Below are 15,597 nucleotides of genomic sequence, written 5' to 3' on the forward strand. Positions count from 1 at the left end.
AGATAATCATTGACGTTAAAATGGTTTTATATTATATTTCTGCCATAGAAACTAGAAGCTGATACTCTTGAAGTTAAAGCAAGCAAGGAGCAAGCTTTGCAGGATCTACAAGAGCAAAGACAGCTGAACACAGATTTAGAGCTTAGAGCCACAGAATTGAGTAAACAACTTGAAAAGGAGAAAGAAACGTAAGCTAAACTACTTAAGGGAGAGGATTATAAACTAAGTTTCATAAGATTTCAATTTTGCTATCACAGTGCTTAAAGATTTATTTGATTCTGTAAAGTACTGATACTAATGTGAATGAAAAATAAAGCCATCACAATATGGTTAAATAGGAGGGCTTGTGACCAGTCACATTTCAGTAGACTTTGTCTTTAAAGGCCAAATACACCACTCTGACTGAGTTGGCAGACTGGATCTGTGTCAGGATGGTGAGGGTTTTTGACTCTCAGTAGTAAAGATGGAAGCTGAGAGCCTGGGAAAGGTATTCAGTACCTTTCAGGGAAATGAAATAAAACCCATCAAAGTTGATGATAGTTAAATTGTTTTATACCTTCATGGTTTCATCCTTTTTTTGGGAGTGATGACAAAACGTTTTTGTTCTCACATCTAGTAAATTGGGTCCTGATATTGTGAACTTGAGGATATACAGATGTATTTTGTGCCTCAAGTGGCATTCTTCTCTTAACATCGTCGTTTCCAGTGCCTAGGTATTTGGGGAGTACATCTGATCCTTTGTATCACCCACTGAGTGATTTGTCACCTCTGGAACCCAGTCATGTGTCTGTGAAGATGACCTTTGAGTTGGTTCTTGTTCTCTTTCCCAAGGCCCCCTATGGGCCCAGTGGTTCTTTCCATTTCTACTAAGGTTTTTAAAATTTTTGCCTTTATACTTTATGCAAACATTTCTTATGTGGGGTCCTGCATTTCTAGAGTACTACCTAAGAAAGAAGGGCTGGGTAAACACATCTGAGGTTTGACTAAACCTCACCCCTTGTCATAGGACTCAGCCCAAATAACAGGGTACAGGGCTCCCCTTTCTCAAGGGCCACCTTCACTCTGCATGCAACTCTTTCCCTCCAAATTCCATCTTATAATGTATTTTCATTACTCTGCAGTTTAATGTATTTTCAAATATCGTTTGTGATTTCTTTGATTTACGGGTTACTTAGGAGTATATTGTTTACTTTTCAAATATTTAGGACTCTTCTAGATATCTTACTGTTATTCGTTTCTAATTTAATTCCATTTTGGTCAGAGAACATACTCAGTAAAATTCAGACATTTCAAATTTTCATTTAGGGCACAGTGTATGGTTTATCTTGGTTAAGTTTCCATGTGCACATATATGTGTTTTTGGGTAAAGTGTTCTATAAATATCAGTTAGGTTAAGGTGGTTGATAATGTTGTTCTAATCTTCTATATCCTTGCCAATTTTTTTCTCTGGTCATTTCTGTCAGTTTCTGAGAAAGGGGTGTTAAGGTTTCCCAGATTGTGGATTTATTTATTACTTCCTTAAGTGACTTTTTAAAAAATAAACTAAGTTTTACAGTCACTATGAAAGCCTTTATTTCTGTTTGCCTTCTTCGATTCACCTAGTCTTATGATTTTATAATAATTACTTATGGGAACGTTAAGTAGCATAGTAAATATATCATGTCCCAATTTTAGGGTTGCTTGACAGGGATTTTAACTATATTAAATGGTAAAGTAATATTAGTACAATGACTTTTCTATTTAGACCTTTAAAAACCCATGAGGTACAGGATCCTGTGAATGTACCTTCATATGTTCTAGCTACTTTTTCAAAAGTAAAAGTAAGTTTCTGGGACTAAAAGTTAGAAAACTTCAAGTTATAGATGCAGTTCTGGTATTGTATTAATACCCAACTTCAATTATGTGGCTGGTACATTTTTTAATAACCTCTCTTTAACATATTGTTGAATTTATAATAAAATACATTGATAGTAAAGTACATTGGAAATAGTATGCATTCTAGAAATATTACTTTGCACCTAGTTTCATTTTCACTTTAAAAAATGGTTGATCTTTAATGTGTTCTTTTCTTTTGATATGTAATATGCATAATTTTATTCATTTTATGAAAGCAAAGTCTTTAGTTTAACTTTCTTAAAACAATATTTTCATTTCCTCATTCTTATAACTTTTTTTTTTCCTGTTTTAAAAAATTGAAGTATAGTTGATTTACAGTATTGTGCTAGTTTCAGGTTCTTGTAACTTTTTAATTCATTCTGGTGTAGAAAACTTATATTAAAGGACAAATGATAACAAATCTTTTATATAATCTGCTAAGCTCTAGGATTAAAGTAAATCTTTTGTCTTTCCTCCATGTTTGAAATGAAATATTTCTTCTATTTTTTAACTTTATTTTTCCTGGTTACCTTATGTGTTTTGAAGTTTAGGACCTGGCAAACACATAATGTGTTTTAGTTTTTCAAGGAAAGAGGCAGAGTTCTCTGTGCATGGGGGCTAACATAATAAATAGGTTCTTTAGGGTACATGGGAAAACATTTCTGGCTGTCATAGACTAGAGGGTTTGCTATATGCACAGATTTATTTGGGGATACATTGTGGTCAGCAAGACTGGATTAAGTCATGGGCTTAGATGGTCTTGGCTTTACCACTAATTTATTTGACTTGAGGAAAATCATCTTCATCTGTTAAATGATTGGATCAGATGTTCTAAGGCATTTTTCGGTTGTGTGGTTTTACGACATTAAATTATTATTTTTACTTCTTAACTACACAAGAAAGTTTCAAAACTCAATAATTTATTAATTTGAATGGTAAATTATACATTATTAAAGAAATTGTTTCTTAAATATTTAGGGTATCCAATACAAAGTTGGATCTACAGAAGAAATCTGAAGCGCTTGAAAATATTAAGCAAATGCTTACCAAGCAAGAAGAAGAAAAAAAAGTCCTTAAACAAGAAATTGAAAATTTAAGTCAAGATGCAAAGATGCAGCACAAGGAATTGAATGGCAAAATTCACACGGCAGTAACAGAACTACAAAAAGTGAAGATGGAGAAAGAAACTCTAGTAGCAGAGCTTTCTGCAGCAAAAGAGAAATTATCAAAAGTTTCTGATTCTTTGAAGAACTCCAAAAGTGAATTTGAAAAGGAAAATCAGAAAGGAAAAGCTGCTGTATTAGATTTGGTTAGTTGTTTATGTTTACTTTCTTAGGTAGAAGTGATTTTTATTTAAAATGTAGTGACTTTTCTGCTTAATTCACTGTTGACTTTTCACCTTGCATTTAAGTGATTTTAAGTGTTCTTAGAGGAAAGGAATTGGGATTACTTAACCTGAGAAAAAGATATTGGTGTTTGTGTGTGTAATTTTCCAATGGCCCAGAAAATTTTCAGTTGAGTATATAGTCTTTCTCTATTCTGGGTCTGGTGCTAGATTTGGGAAGGACTGCAGCATGTTTGTCCTCAGGGACACTTCCACAGAGAATATAGCTATTAGTTGAAATGTTTTTCACTTGACTGTAAAAAAAAAAAAAAAAAAAAAAAAGAAAGAAGACCAGAAAGATCTTAATGACTTTTAACTGTGGTGCTATAAACTTTCTTTATTCAATTTTCTAAAACTCTAGATAATACCATGTCTTAGAGATACTGTAAAAAATATTTAAACTATAGAGAAAAAAAATCTGAGTCTCAGGAAATGCGTAAAGAGGAATGTATTCTCAGAAATATTTTAACCCAGAATAACACAGAATAATAGCAAAAGTAAAATTCTTTTGTTCTCAATATGAAGGTCAGTGAAAGTGTTGAGTAGCATAAAAAACATGGTTATCGTATGTTACTTTTATGTTCCTTTCTGTTTGGAGGAAACATCTATCTGTACATCTTCCCTCTTAAGTTATATGTGATTATTTTTATTTGTTGTTTCAATACTTTAAAAAAATTTGCTTCCATTTTTTGAAGCCCATTATTCTACTTTTAAAATAGTATGTTAATTAATTAATTCTGTGACATAAAAATGTGTTTTCCAAAGTATTCTAAAATCTTGTCTAAATATTATCTGAAGTATTTATTGTGACTATGGGCTGATAATAGAAACTCTTAGCCTTTTCCTCTCCCTCCCCATTTACTGCTATAATATTTGCCTGTTTTTTTTATTGAAATGGATGATTTTGTCCCATCTTAAATCATCAGTGATTCTGGTTTATTTCCTTGTGTGGATCTTACTGAGATTGTAAACCAAAATTCTTAAATTCACTACAGGTATTTTCTGCATAATGTAGTTTCCATTTTTTTAGGAGAAAACGTGCAAAGAATTAAAGCAACAACTTCAAGTACAGACAGAAAGCACGCATAAGGAACAGAATGAACTGAAAAAGTCACTTGAAAAAGAGAAGGAGGTAAGATTTTTTTTCTATAACAAAAAATATGTAAAGCCTAATAAGGTCTTTATATTTTCAAAATATTTTCACAATACTTAAGTCAAAAGAAGGTTTTTTCATTTGTGTTCTACCTACTACTAAAAAGATTTAAGCTAGTTTAATAAAAGGCCCAAAATAAAGGATTATAATTAATAAAGGTAGAAAATTGAGTCAACTAACTATAGAGTTGTAATTAGATAATCTAGATTAAGGTACATTACTATGGATAAAAAAAGTCAATAGATTTTCCATAGAAATGACATTTTAAGGGCTCTTTATTTCATGGACATTTATATTAATGGCATATTTGATAATGGTTCTATAACAATTAAGAGATTTTTCTATGGTTAATGCTTCTATTGTTCTCCATCAAAACAAACAAGCAAACGAGTAAATAAATGGGTATAATATATATTGTTATTCTCTGAAGACATACCTCTAGCAGCTAGAGTCCAGACATGTAGTTTTCTAGAGATCGGATTTGATAAAGCAGCAAAACATAGTCCTGACAAGTCTTTAGTGTGATTGTGTTCTGGTTGTTGATTGAAAGAAGACACCTGTGCTTTATATGCCAGCCATGTAAGTGGCAAAATTATGGAGGTTTAATGCCCAAGCTGTGAATCCAGATTGTGCAAATTTATATCCTGACTGCCAATTATTAGCTATGCTGTTTTGCCTTGTCTTAGGCAGATGACTTGCTCTCTCTGTGCTCCAGTTTCCTTGGCAGTAAGATGGGGCTAATAGTAGAATCTGTGTCATAGGATTATTGTGAGAAATAAATGGCTTAATATATTTCAAAGTGCTCAGAATACTAACTGTAACAAAATAAATGGTCAAATGTTAGCTATTTATCATTGGTTATCATAACATAATCATCATTATTAACACTACCTGACTCCTGTTTTGCACAAAAATATTTCCCTTTGTATTGAAGATAAGCTGAAGCATCCATATATAGCACTGAAACTTTTTCAAAAGTAACTTTGAATGGTCAGATGCTCAAATTAGGTTCTTAATGAAATATGCATAAAATATGAAAACATGACTTTGGCTGGAAGGGTGAGAGTTAGTGTAGTTCACCTTGGCCACAGAGGAACCTCAGTGTGACTTCTATATGATATCTAATTTTGAACAGAAATATGTCCTAGTAGATTGTTAAAATAAGGTGGTAGCAAAATATGCCTCAAATCTCTAAATGAGGAAACTATTGTTTAGTTTAGTGTTATCAGACAGATACTAAATGTATTTGCCAAAAATTATTTTGGTTTTATCACAGTTAATATGAAGCTATCCTTTCTGATTCACTGTGGCCAACAGGCTCATTTATCATTTTTTAAAAAAAAATATTTATTTTATTGTTTTTGGCCCCACTGTGCTGCTTGCAGGGATCTTAGTTCCCCAACCAGGGGTCGAACCCAGGCCTGGCAGTGAAAGCACCGAGTCCTAACCACTGGACCGTCAGGGAATGCAGTTAGCATTTTGAGAATATTCAAAACAGTAGACATTTCAGCAATCTAAAGATCGATGTTGATTTTCCCTTTTTCTATGATATAAGGGAATACTAATCTAATTCATTTGCAAGCTCTATCCAAATGTATAATTATAAGTTAAAAAGGAAGGGAAGATTAAACAAATATTGAAGATTAATCCAGCATGTCATCCAGTAGTGAATACTGTCAGTTATGAAAGCTCCATGAGGGTAGGGATTTTTCTTTTGGGTTTACTACTGATTATTTGTGGCCGATAGACTCAGTAGTTTCTACTTAGAGTAGTGCTTGGCATGAATAAGTACTCAATAAATGTGTGTTGCATGGATAAATGAATGCTAAACAGGTTTTATTTTCTTTTAGACTTCTCATCAGCTGAAGCTGGAGCTCAGTTCAATGCAGGGACAAGTCATACAGGCCCAGAATAGTTTAACACAAAAGGAAAAAGAAGAACAACAACTTCAGAGTAACATAAATGAGCTAAAGCAATTGACTGAACAGAAGAAAAAGCAAATTGAAGCACTCCAAGGAGAGGTTAAAATTGCTGTTTCACAGAAGGTAGTGATATATTTGTTTACTTTTTATGGGAAGAAAAACTTTGCAGTTAAAATAACAGTATGATAGTAACACTGATGAGTTACAACAAAGAAAATTTTACATATGCTCAAATTTTTTTCTAAGTTAAATGTATAAATGCACTTAATTATATGATTAAATATCTATGTCTGGATTTCCATTCACTATAACCATGTTGTTAGATAATTCTTATTTGAAATTCTAGCACTAATCATTTGTCTGATAGGCATAAAACTAGCTTTTTGTAAAATAACATATAACTAACTATGTTAAGAGAATAATTTATACATTTCTAGTGTATTAGAAAATTTTAAAGGAATTTAAAAATAAATTATCATCATTAAGGGAATATAATCAAGAACAAAAATCAAAAATTGAGATATATTTAAATATTCAGTAGTATAGGTTTCATATAGTTATAATTGTTTGGTTTTTTAAGTTATATCATAATGGTTTCCATTTCCAAACCTATCCTGATTTATTATTAAGCATCCGTTCTTCATCCTTAAGTAAGTTTTAATACTTGTCCAGACTAAGACTTGATAAAAGTGGATTGAACTTAATATTTGAACAAAACAAGGTTTTCCCCACTGTTGGTGTGTGCATATTAATTAGTTCATGGAGAAGAAAGATATAAGATCCCTAGTATGTAAAACAAACAAAATATGTCATGTTATTAATAGTTGGCTTGTCACATCACTAGAGAAAAAAACCCCACAAATACATATTTTATGTTGACCACTATTTTTATAACTATTATTATGGCCATTTTACAAAAGAGTAATTTTCTAATAACACGAACAAGAGTAGACAAATTTGTCTATCCTTTTTTTGGATGTGTTATATATAATCATACATCAGGATATAATTATCATAGTATGTATTTTGTTCTATGATTTGATATCTTGAGGTCATTTTTTCCCAAAATCTATTAGCCTCATATTCAAGTTTTCCTTAGATCTTCATTTTTATAACATCATGACTTAGTAAATTAAAAAAAACCCAACAACTATTTTTAGCACATTTTCTTTTTTATTAAATTATTAGTTATAATAAGATTTCTTCCAGATTTATGATTAATATATATTGCCTGTACTTTGCATGGCTTTACTAGATGACACCTTAAGGATTTTGAGATTCAGAGGAAATGTTCTTATTGGTAGTTGTCTTACTTGGGACTGTTATAACAAAAATACCATAGACTAGGTGGTTTAAAAAATAAGCATTTATTTCTCACAGTTCTGCAGGCTGGGAAGTTTAAGATAAAGGCACTGGCATATTGAGCGTCTGGTGAGGGCCCACTTTCTGGCTTGCAGACAGCTGTCTTCTTGCTGTATCCTTATATGACTGAGAGAGATTATCTCTTGTGTTTCTTCTTATAAGGGCACTAATCCCATTCACGAGGGCTCCACCCTCATGACCTAATGACCTCCCAAAGACTCCACATCCAAATACCATCACATTTGATCTAGGCTTCAACATGAATTTGGGGGGGGGTGTCACAAATATTCATAGCAGTAGTTCACTTGTGTCAGTGTATGAATGCTAGAAAAAGGAACACCTTTAACCTTGGGGAGGACAGCATTTTGTGGGAGTGTTGGGTGGATAGCCAGTCTCTATAAATTAGACTTGGAATTTGGAGTACCTAGAGAATCACTGAAAGGCAAGAATTGTTTGGTTTTATTGAGGAGCAGTGTACTATCATGGAAAGAAGATAAATTTTAGAGCCAGGCAAATTTGAATTTAAATTCTGTGTGACGCACATTAGGTTTATGGTCACAGGAAAGTGATACATCTTTCTGAGCTAAATAAAATAGGGTCATAGAGTTGTAAAGGTTGAGATAATTTGAAGCAATTATACTTCAGTTAAGATCTATTAAAAAAAAAAGATTGCGATAATGTATTTAAAGTACCTAGTACTGTGTGTGCCCAGTGCCATGTGGAAGCAAAATAGTTGTTGGATATTATATATAAGTGTAGCAAACTATGATCTAAGAGTGTCATTGTGCATGGTAAACCATACAGTGATGGTCTCTGGAAACTTTTCACTGGGCCACAGTGAAATAGGAAAACAAGGATAAAGTTTAAATGGGTATAGATGTGTATGTGTACACACACACACACACCCCATATATATCTATATCTATCTATATGAAACACACTTATACATACATTTTTTTTTTCACACACACACACTGTATTTTATTTTTACAAGAGATAAATAGACTGACACCAAGCATTGTACATGGATGACCACAACAAAAGCAACAATGATTGCAATTACCAAACATGAAACACACTCATACTATGTCATAATATTGACATTCAGTCCAGTAATCCTCCACTGTAACAGCTCCTTTACTTTGCAGTGAAAATTGGTTTGTATATGCTTTGCCTCTGAGTCCTTGTGGGATTTTTTTTTTTTTTAAATTCAGACAGAAAGTCACAAAAATTATACTCATCCTCATCAGTTCACTCAGTCCCATGTAATTAATTGTTTTTTTTCATCTTGATCTTTTGTTAGCACTTTTATGAGTTCATCAGTTTTTCATCAGAGTTCTGAAAATGCTTATTCATTCAGTTCAGCAGTACAGTCAGTTACCAGAAACCTGTACTTGTCAGAGTCTTTTCCATGAATTTCTTGAAGATGAAACCCTTTTATAGGAACATATTTGCAAAATCATCAGAGTACACCCAGAACTGTCTGTAAATGACAAAAGACTTAAAAATGACCACGGTTAAAGATTTGATGAAAGTTCATAATAATGCAGTTGACAAGAAAATTAGTTATTTCTGAGATATACATTTTAAAGTAATAACTAGGATTATGACTTATAACATTATACCAGAACATATAAGATTTTTAGAAATTTCATGTAATGTCTGAAACATTTATATTAACATATTTCCATACATATTTCCATACAAATACAAATATAAGATTTTTAGAAATTTCATGTAATGTCTGAAACATTTATATTAACATATTTCCATACAAATAACCCAATGAAAGTTTAGTATTAGTTCTTTTGTTTGTTTTTTTATACTGCAGGTTCTTATTAGGCATCAATTTTATACACATCAGTGTATACATGTCAATCCCAATCGCCCAATTCAGCACACCACCATCCCCACCTCACCGCAGTTTTCCCCCCTTGGTGTCCATATGTCCATTCTCTACATCTGTGTCTCAACTTCTGCCCTGCAAACTGGCTCCTCTGTACCATTTTTCTAGGTTCCACATACATGCATTAATATATGATATTTGTTTCTCTCTTTCTGACTTACTTCACTCTGTATGACAGTCTCTAGATCCATCCACGTCTCAACAAATGACTCAATTTCGTTCCTTTTTATGGCTGAGTATATTCCATTGTATATATGTACCACAACTTCTTTATCCATTCGTCTGTTGATGGGCATTTAGGTTGCTTCCATGACCTGGCTATTGTAAATAGTGCTGCAATGAACATTTGGGTGCATGTGTCTTTTTGAATTACGGTTTTCTCTGGGTATATGCCCAGTAGTGGGATTGCTGGGTCATATGGTAATTCTATTTTTAGTTTTTTAAGGAACCTCCATATTGTTCTCCATAGTGGCTGTATCAATTTACATTCCCACCAACAGTGCAAGAGGGTTCCCTTTTCTCCACACCCTCTCCAGCATTTGTTGTTTGTAGATTTTCTGATGATGCCCATTCTAACAGGAGTGAGGTGATACCTCATTGTAGTTTTGATTTGCATTTCTCTAATAATTAGTGATGTTGAGCATCTTTTCATGTGCTTCGTGGCCGTCTGTATGTCTTCTTTGGAGAAATGTCTATTTAGGTCTTCTGCCCATTTTTGGATTCGGGTGTTTGTTTCTTTGATATTGAGCTGAATGAGCTGTTTATATATTTTGGAGATTAATCCTTTGTCCGTTGATTCGTTTGCAAATATTTTCTCCCATTCTGAGGGTTGTCTTTTCGTCTTGTTTATGGTTTCCTTTGCTGTGCAAAAGCTTTGAAGTTTCATTAGGTCCCACTTGTTTATTTTTGTTTTTATTTCCATTACTCTAGGAGGTGGATCAAAAAAGATCTTGCTGTGATTTATGTCAAAGAGTGTTCTTCCTATGTTTTCCTCTAAGAGTTTTATAGTGTCCAGTCTTATATTTAGGTCTCTAATCCATTTTGAGTTTATTTTTGTGTATGGTGTTAGGGAGTATTCTAATTTCATTCTTTTACATGTAGCTGTCCAGTTTTCCCAGCACCACTTATTGAAGAGACTGTCTTTCCTCCATTGTATATCTTTGCCTCCTTTGTCATAGATTAGTTGACCATAGGTGCGTGGGTTAATCTCTGGGCTTTCTATCTTGTTCCATTGATCTATGTTTCTGTTTTTGTGCCAGTACCATATTGTCTTGATTACTGTAGCTTTGTAGTATAGTCTGAAATCAGGGAGTCTGATTCCTCCAGCTCCATTTTTTTGCCTCAAGACTGCTTTGGCTATTCGGGGTCTTTTGTGTCTCCATACAAATTTTAAGATGATTTGTTCTAGCTCCGTAAAAAATGCCATTGGTAATTTGATAGGGATTGCATTGAATCTGTAGATTGCTTTAGGTAGTATACTCATTTTCACAATGTTGATTCTTCCAATCCAAGAACATGGTATATCTCTCCATCTGTTGGTATCATCTTTAATTTCTTTCATCAGTGTCTTATAGTTTTCTGCATACAGGTCTTTTGTCTCCCTAGGTAGGTTTATTCCTAGGTATTTTATTCTTTTTGTTGCAATGGTAAATGGGAGTGTTTCCATAATTTCTCTTTCAGATTTTTCATCATTAGTGTATAGGAATGCAAGAGATTTCTGTGCATTAATTTTGTATCCTGCAACTTTACCATATTCATTAATTAGCTCTAGCAGTTTTCTGGTGGCAGTTTTAGGATTCTCTATGTATAGTATCATGTCATCCGCAAACAGTGACAGTTTTACTTCCTCTTTTCCAATTTGTATTCCTTTTATTTCTTTTTCTTCTCTGATTGCCGTGGCTAGGACTTCATGTTGAATAATAATGGTGAGAGTGGACATCCTTGTCTCGTTCCTGATCTTAGAGGAAATGCTTTCAGTTTTTCACCATTGAGAATGATGTTTGCTGTGGGTTTGTCATATATGGTCTTTATTATGTTGAGGTAGATTCCCTCTATGCCCACTTTCTGGAGAGTTTTTATCAGAAATGGGTGTTGAATTTTGTCAAAAGCTTTTTCTGCATCTATTGAGATGATCATATGGTTTTTATTCTTCAATTTGTTAATATGGTGTATCACATTGATTGATTTGCGTATATTGACGAATCCTTGCATCCCTGGGATAAATCCCACTTGATCGTGGTGTATGATCCTTTTAATGTGTTGTTGGATTCTGTTTGCTAGTATTTTGTTGAGGATTTTTGCATCTATATTCATCAGTGATATTGGTCTGTAATTTTCTTTTTTTGTAGTGTCTTTGTCTGGTTTTGGTATCAGGGTGATGGTGGCCTCATAGAATGAGTTTGGGAGTGTTCCTTCCTCTGCAATTTTTTGGAAGAGTTTGAGAAGGATGGGTGTTAGCTCTTCTCTAAATGTTTGATAGAATTCACCTGTGAAGCCATCTGGTCCTGGACTTTTGTTTGTTGGAAGATTTTTAATCACAGTTTCAATTTCATTACTTGTGATTGCTCTGTTCATATTTTCTGTTTCTTCCTGATTCAGTCTTGGAAGGTTATACCTTTCTAAGAATTTGTCCATTTCTTCCAGGTTGTCCATTTTATTGGCATAAAGTTGCTTATAGTAGTCTCTTAGGATGTTTTGTATTTCTGCAGTGTCTGTTGTAACTTCTCCTTTTTCATTTCTGATTTTATTGATTTGAGTCCTCTCCCTCTTTTTCCTGATGAGTCTGGCTAATGGCTTATCAATTTTGTTTATCTTCTCAAAGAACCAACTTTTAGTTTTATTGATCTTTGCTATTGTTTTCTTTGTTTCTATTTCATTTATTTCTGCTCTGATCTTTATGATTTCTTTCCTTCTGCTAACTTTGGGTTTTGTTTGTTCTTCTTTCTCTAGTTTCTTTAGGTGTAAGGTTAGATTGTTTACTTGAGATTTTTCTTGTTTCTTTAGGTAGGCTTGTATAGCTATAAACTTCCCTCTTAGAACCGCTTTTGCTGCATCCCATAGGTTTTGGGTCGTCGTGTTTTCATTGTCATTTGTCTCTAGGTATTTTTTTATTTCCTCTTTGATTTCTTCAGTGATCTCTTGGTTATTTAGTAACGTATTTTTTAGCCTCCATGTGTTTGTCTTTTTTACGTTTTTTTCCCTGTAATTCACTTCTAATCTCATAGCGTTGTGGTCAGAAAAGATGCTTGGTATGATTTCAATTTTCTTAAATTTACTGAGGCTTGATTTGTGACCCAAGATGTGATCTATCCTGGAGAACGTTCCGTGCGCACTTGAGAAGAACGTGTAATCTGCTGTTTTTGGATGGAATGTCCTATATATATCAATTAAATCTATCTGGTCTATTGTGTCATTTAAAGCTTCTGTTTCCTTATTTATTTTCATTTTTGGATGATCTGTCCATTGGTGTAAGTGAAGTGTTAAAGTCCCCCACTATTATTGTGTTACTGTCGATTTCCTCTTTTATAGCTGTTAGCAGTTGCCTTATGTATTGAGGTGCTCCTATGTTGGGTGCATATATATTTATAATTGTTATATCTTCTTCTTGGATTGATCCCTGGATCATTATGTAGTGTCCTTCCTTGTCTCTTGTAACATTCTTTATTTTAAAGTCTATTTTATCTGATATGAGTATAGCTACTCCAGCTTTCTTTTGATTTCCATTTGCATGGAATATCTTTTTCCATCCCCTCACTTTCAGTCTGTATGTGTCCCTAGGTCTAAAGTGGGTATCTTGTAGACAGCATATATATGGGTCTTGTTTTTGTATCCATTCAGCCAGTCTATGTCTTTTGGTTGGGGCGTTTAATCCATTCACGTTTAAGGTAATTATCAATATGTATGTTCCTATGACCATTTTCTTAATTGTTTTGGGTTTGTTTTTGTAGGTCCTTTTCTTCTCTTGTGTTTCCCACTTAGAGAAGTTCCTTTAGCATTTGTTGTAGAGCTGGTTTGGTGGTGCTGAATTCTCTTAGCTTTTGCTTGTCTGTAAAGCTTTTGATTTCTCCATCAAATCTAAATGAGATCCTTGCCGGGTAGAGTAATCTTGGTTGTAGGTTCTTCCCTTTCATCACTTTAAGTATATCATGCCACTCCCTTCTGGCTTGCAGAGTTTCTGCTGAGAAATCAGCTGTTAACCTTATGGGAGTTCCCTTGTATGTTATTTGTTGTTTTTCCCTTGCTGCTTTCAATAATTTTTCTTTGTCTTTAATTTTTGCCACTTTGATTACTATGTGTCTCGGCGTGTTTCTCCTTGGGTTTATCCTGTATGGGACTCTCTGCGCTTCCTGGACTTGGGTGGCTATTTCCTTTCCCATGTTAGGGAAGTTTTCGACTATAATCTCTTCAAATATTTTCTCTGGTCCTTTCTCTCTCTCTTCTCCTTCTGGGACCCCTATAATGCGAATGTTGTTGCGTTTAATGTTGTCCCAGATGTCTCTTAGGCTGTCTTCATTTCTTTTCATTCTTTTTTCTTTAGTCTGTTCCGCAGCAGTGAATTCCACCATTCTGTCTTCCAGGTCACTTATCCGTTCTTCTGCCTCAGTTATTCTGCTATTGATTCCTTCTAGTGTAGTTTTCATTTCAGTTATTGTATTGGTCATCTCTGTTTGTTTGTTCTTTAATTCTTCTAGGTCTTTGTTAATCATTTCTTGCATCTTCTCGATCTTTGCCTCCATTCTTATTCCGAGGTCCTGGATCATCTTCACTATCATTATTCTGAATTCTTTCTCTGGAAGGTTGCCTATCTCCACTTCATTTAGTTGTTTTTCTGGGGTTTTTTCTTGTTCCTTCATCTGGTACATAGCCCTCTGCCTTTTCATCTTCTCTGTCTTTCTGTAACTGTGGTTTTTGGTCCACAGGCTGCAGGATTGTAGTTTTTCTTGCTTCTGTTGTCTGCCCTCTGGTGGTTGAGGCTATCTAAGAGGCTTGATGGGAGGCTCTGGTGGTGGGTAGAGCTGACTGTTGCTGTGGCGGTCAGAGCTCAGTAAAACCTTAATCCACTTGACTGTTGATGGGTGGGGCTGGGTTCCCTCCCTGTTGCTGTGGCGGTCAGAGCTCAGTAAAACCTTAATCCACTTGACTGTTGATGGGTGGGGCTGGGTTCCCTCCCTGTTGGTTGTTTTGCCTGAGGCAACCCAACACTGGAGCCTACCCGTGCTCTTTGATGGGGTTAATGGCAGACTCTGGGAGGGCTCACGCCAAGGAGAACTTCCCAGAACCTCTGCTGCCAGTGTCCTTATCCCCATGGTGAAACAGAGCCACCACTCGCCTCTGCAGGAGACCCCCCAACACCAGCAGGTAGGTCTGGTTCAGTCTCCCCCAGGGTCACTGCTCCTTCCCCTGGGTCCCGATGCACACATTACTTTGTGTGTGCCCTCCAAGAGTGGGGTCTCTGTTTCCCCCAGTCCTGTCAAAGCCCTGCAATCAATTCCCACTAGGCTTCAAAGTCTGATTCTCTAGGAATTCCTCCTCCCGTAGCCGGACCCCCAGGTTGGGAAGCCTGACGTGGGGCTCAGAACCTTCACTCCAGTGGGTGGACTTCTGTGGTATAAGTGTTCGCCAGTCTGTGAGTCACCCACCCAGCAGTTATGGGATTTGATTTTACTCTGATTGCGCCCCTCCTACCGTCTCACTGTGGCTTCTCCTCTGTCCTTGGACGTGGGGTATCCTCCTTGGTGAAGTCCAGGGTCTTCCTGTCAATGATTGTCCAGCAGCCAGTTTTGATTCTGGTGCTCTCGCAAGAGGGAGTGAGAGCACGTCCTTCTACGCCGCCATCTTGGTTAATCCTCTCTACATACATTTTTTAAATGTGATTGTGATTGTTTGGGAGTCACAGATAAAGGATCCAGCAAGGCTATATAAGTCATCAGTTCCTGTACCAACCTTATTTGAAACCTAATGTGGGAATACAGAATGAATAGGAAATGGCCCCTAT

At 35.0% G+C, this 15,597-nt stretch overlaps 1 protein-coding gene across 3 annotated transcripts in view; it reads left to right on the forward strand.

Moving 5' to 3' along the window:
- EEA1 (early endosome antigen 1) overlaps window positions 1–15,597 on the forward strand; it is a 143,238-nt gene that overhangs the window by 108,397 nt on the left and 19,244 nt on the right. For all 3 annotated transcript variants that reach the window (XM_082418867.1, XM_082418865.1, XM_082418866.1), the window contains 4 exons: window positions 49–188; window positions 2,854–3,184; window positions 4,290–4,391; window positions 6,263–6,457. In XM_082418867.1, coding sequence (XP_082274993.1) covers window positions 49–188; window positions 2,854–3,184; window positions 4,290–4,391; window positions 6,263–6,457 — 768 coding nt within the window. The remainder of the gene's footprint in view (window positions 1–48; window positions 189–2,853; window positions 3,185–4,289; window positions 4,392–6,262; window positions 6,458–15,597) is intronic.

This window comes from Balaenoptera physalus, assembly GCF_965194825.1.
Source record: "Balaenoptera physalus genome assembly, chromosome: 13".
NCBI classification, from domain to species: domain Eukaryota; kingdom Metazoa; phylum Chordata; class Mammalia; order Artiodactyla; family Balaenopteridae; genus Balaenoptera; species Balaenoptera physalus.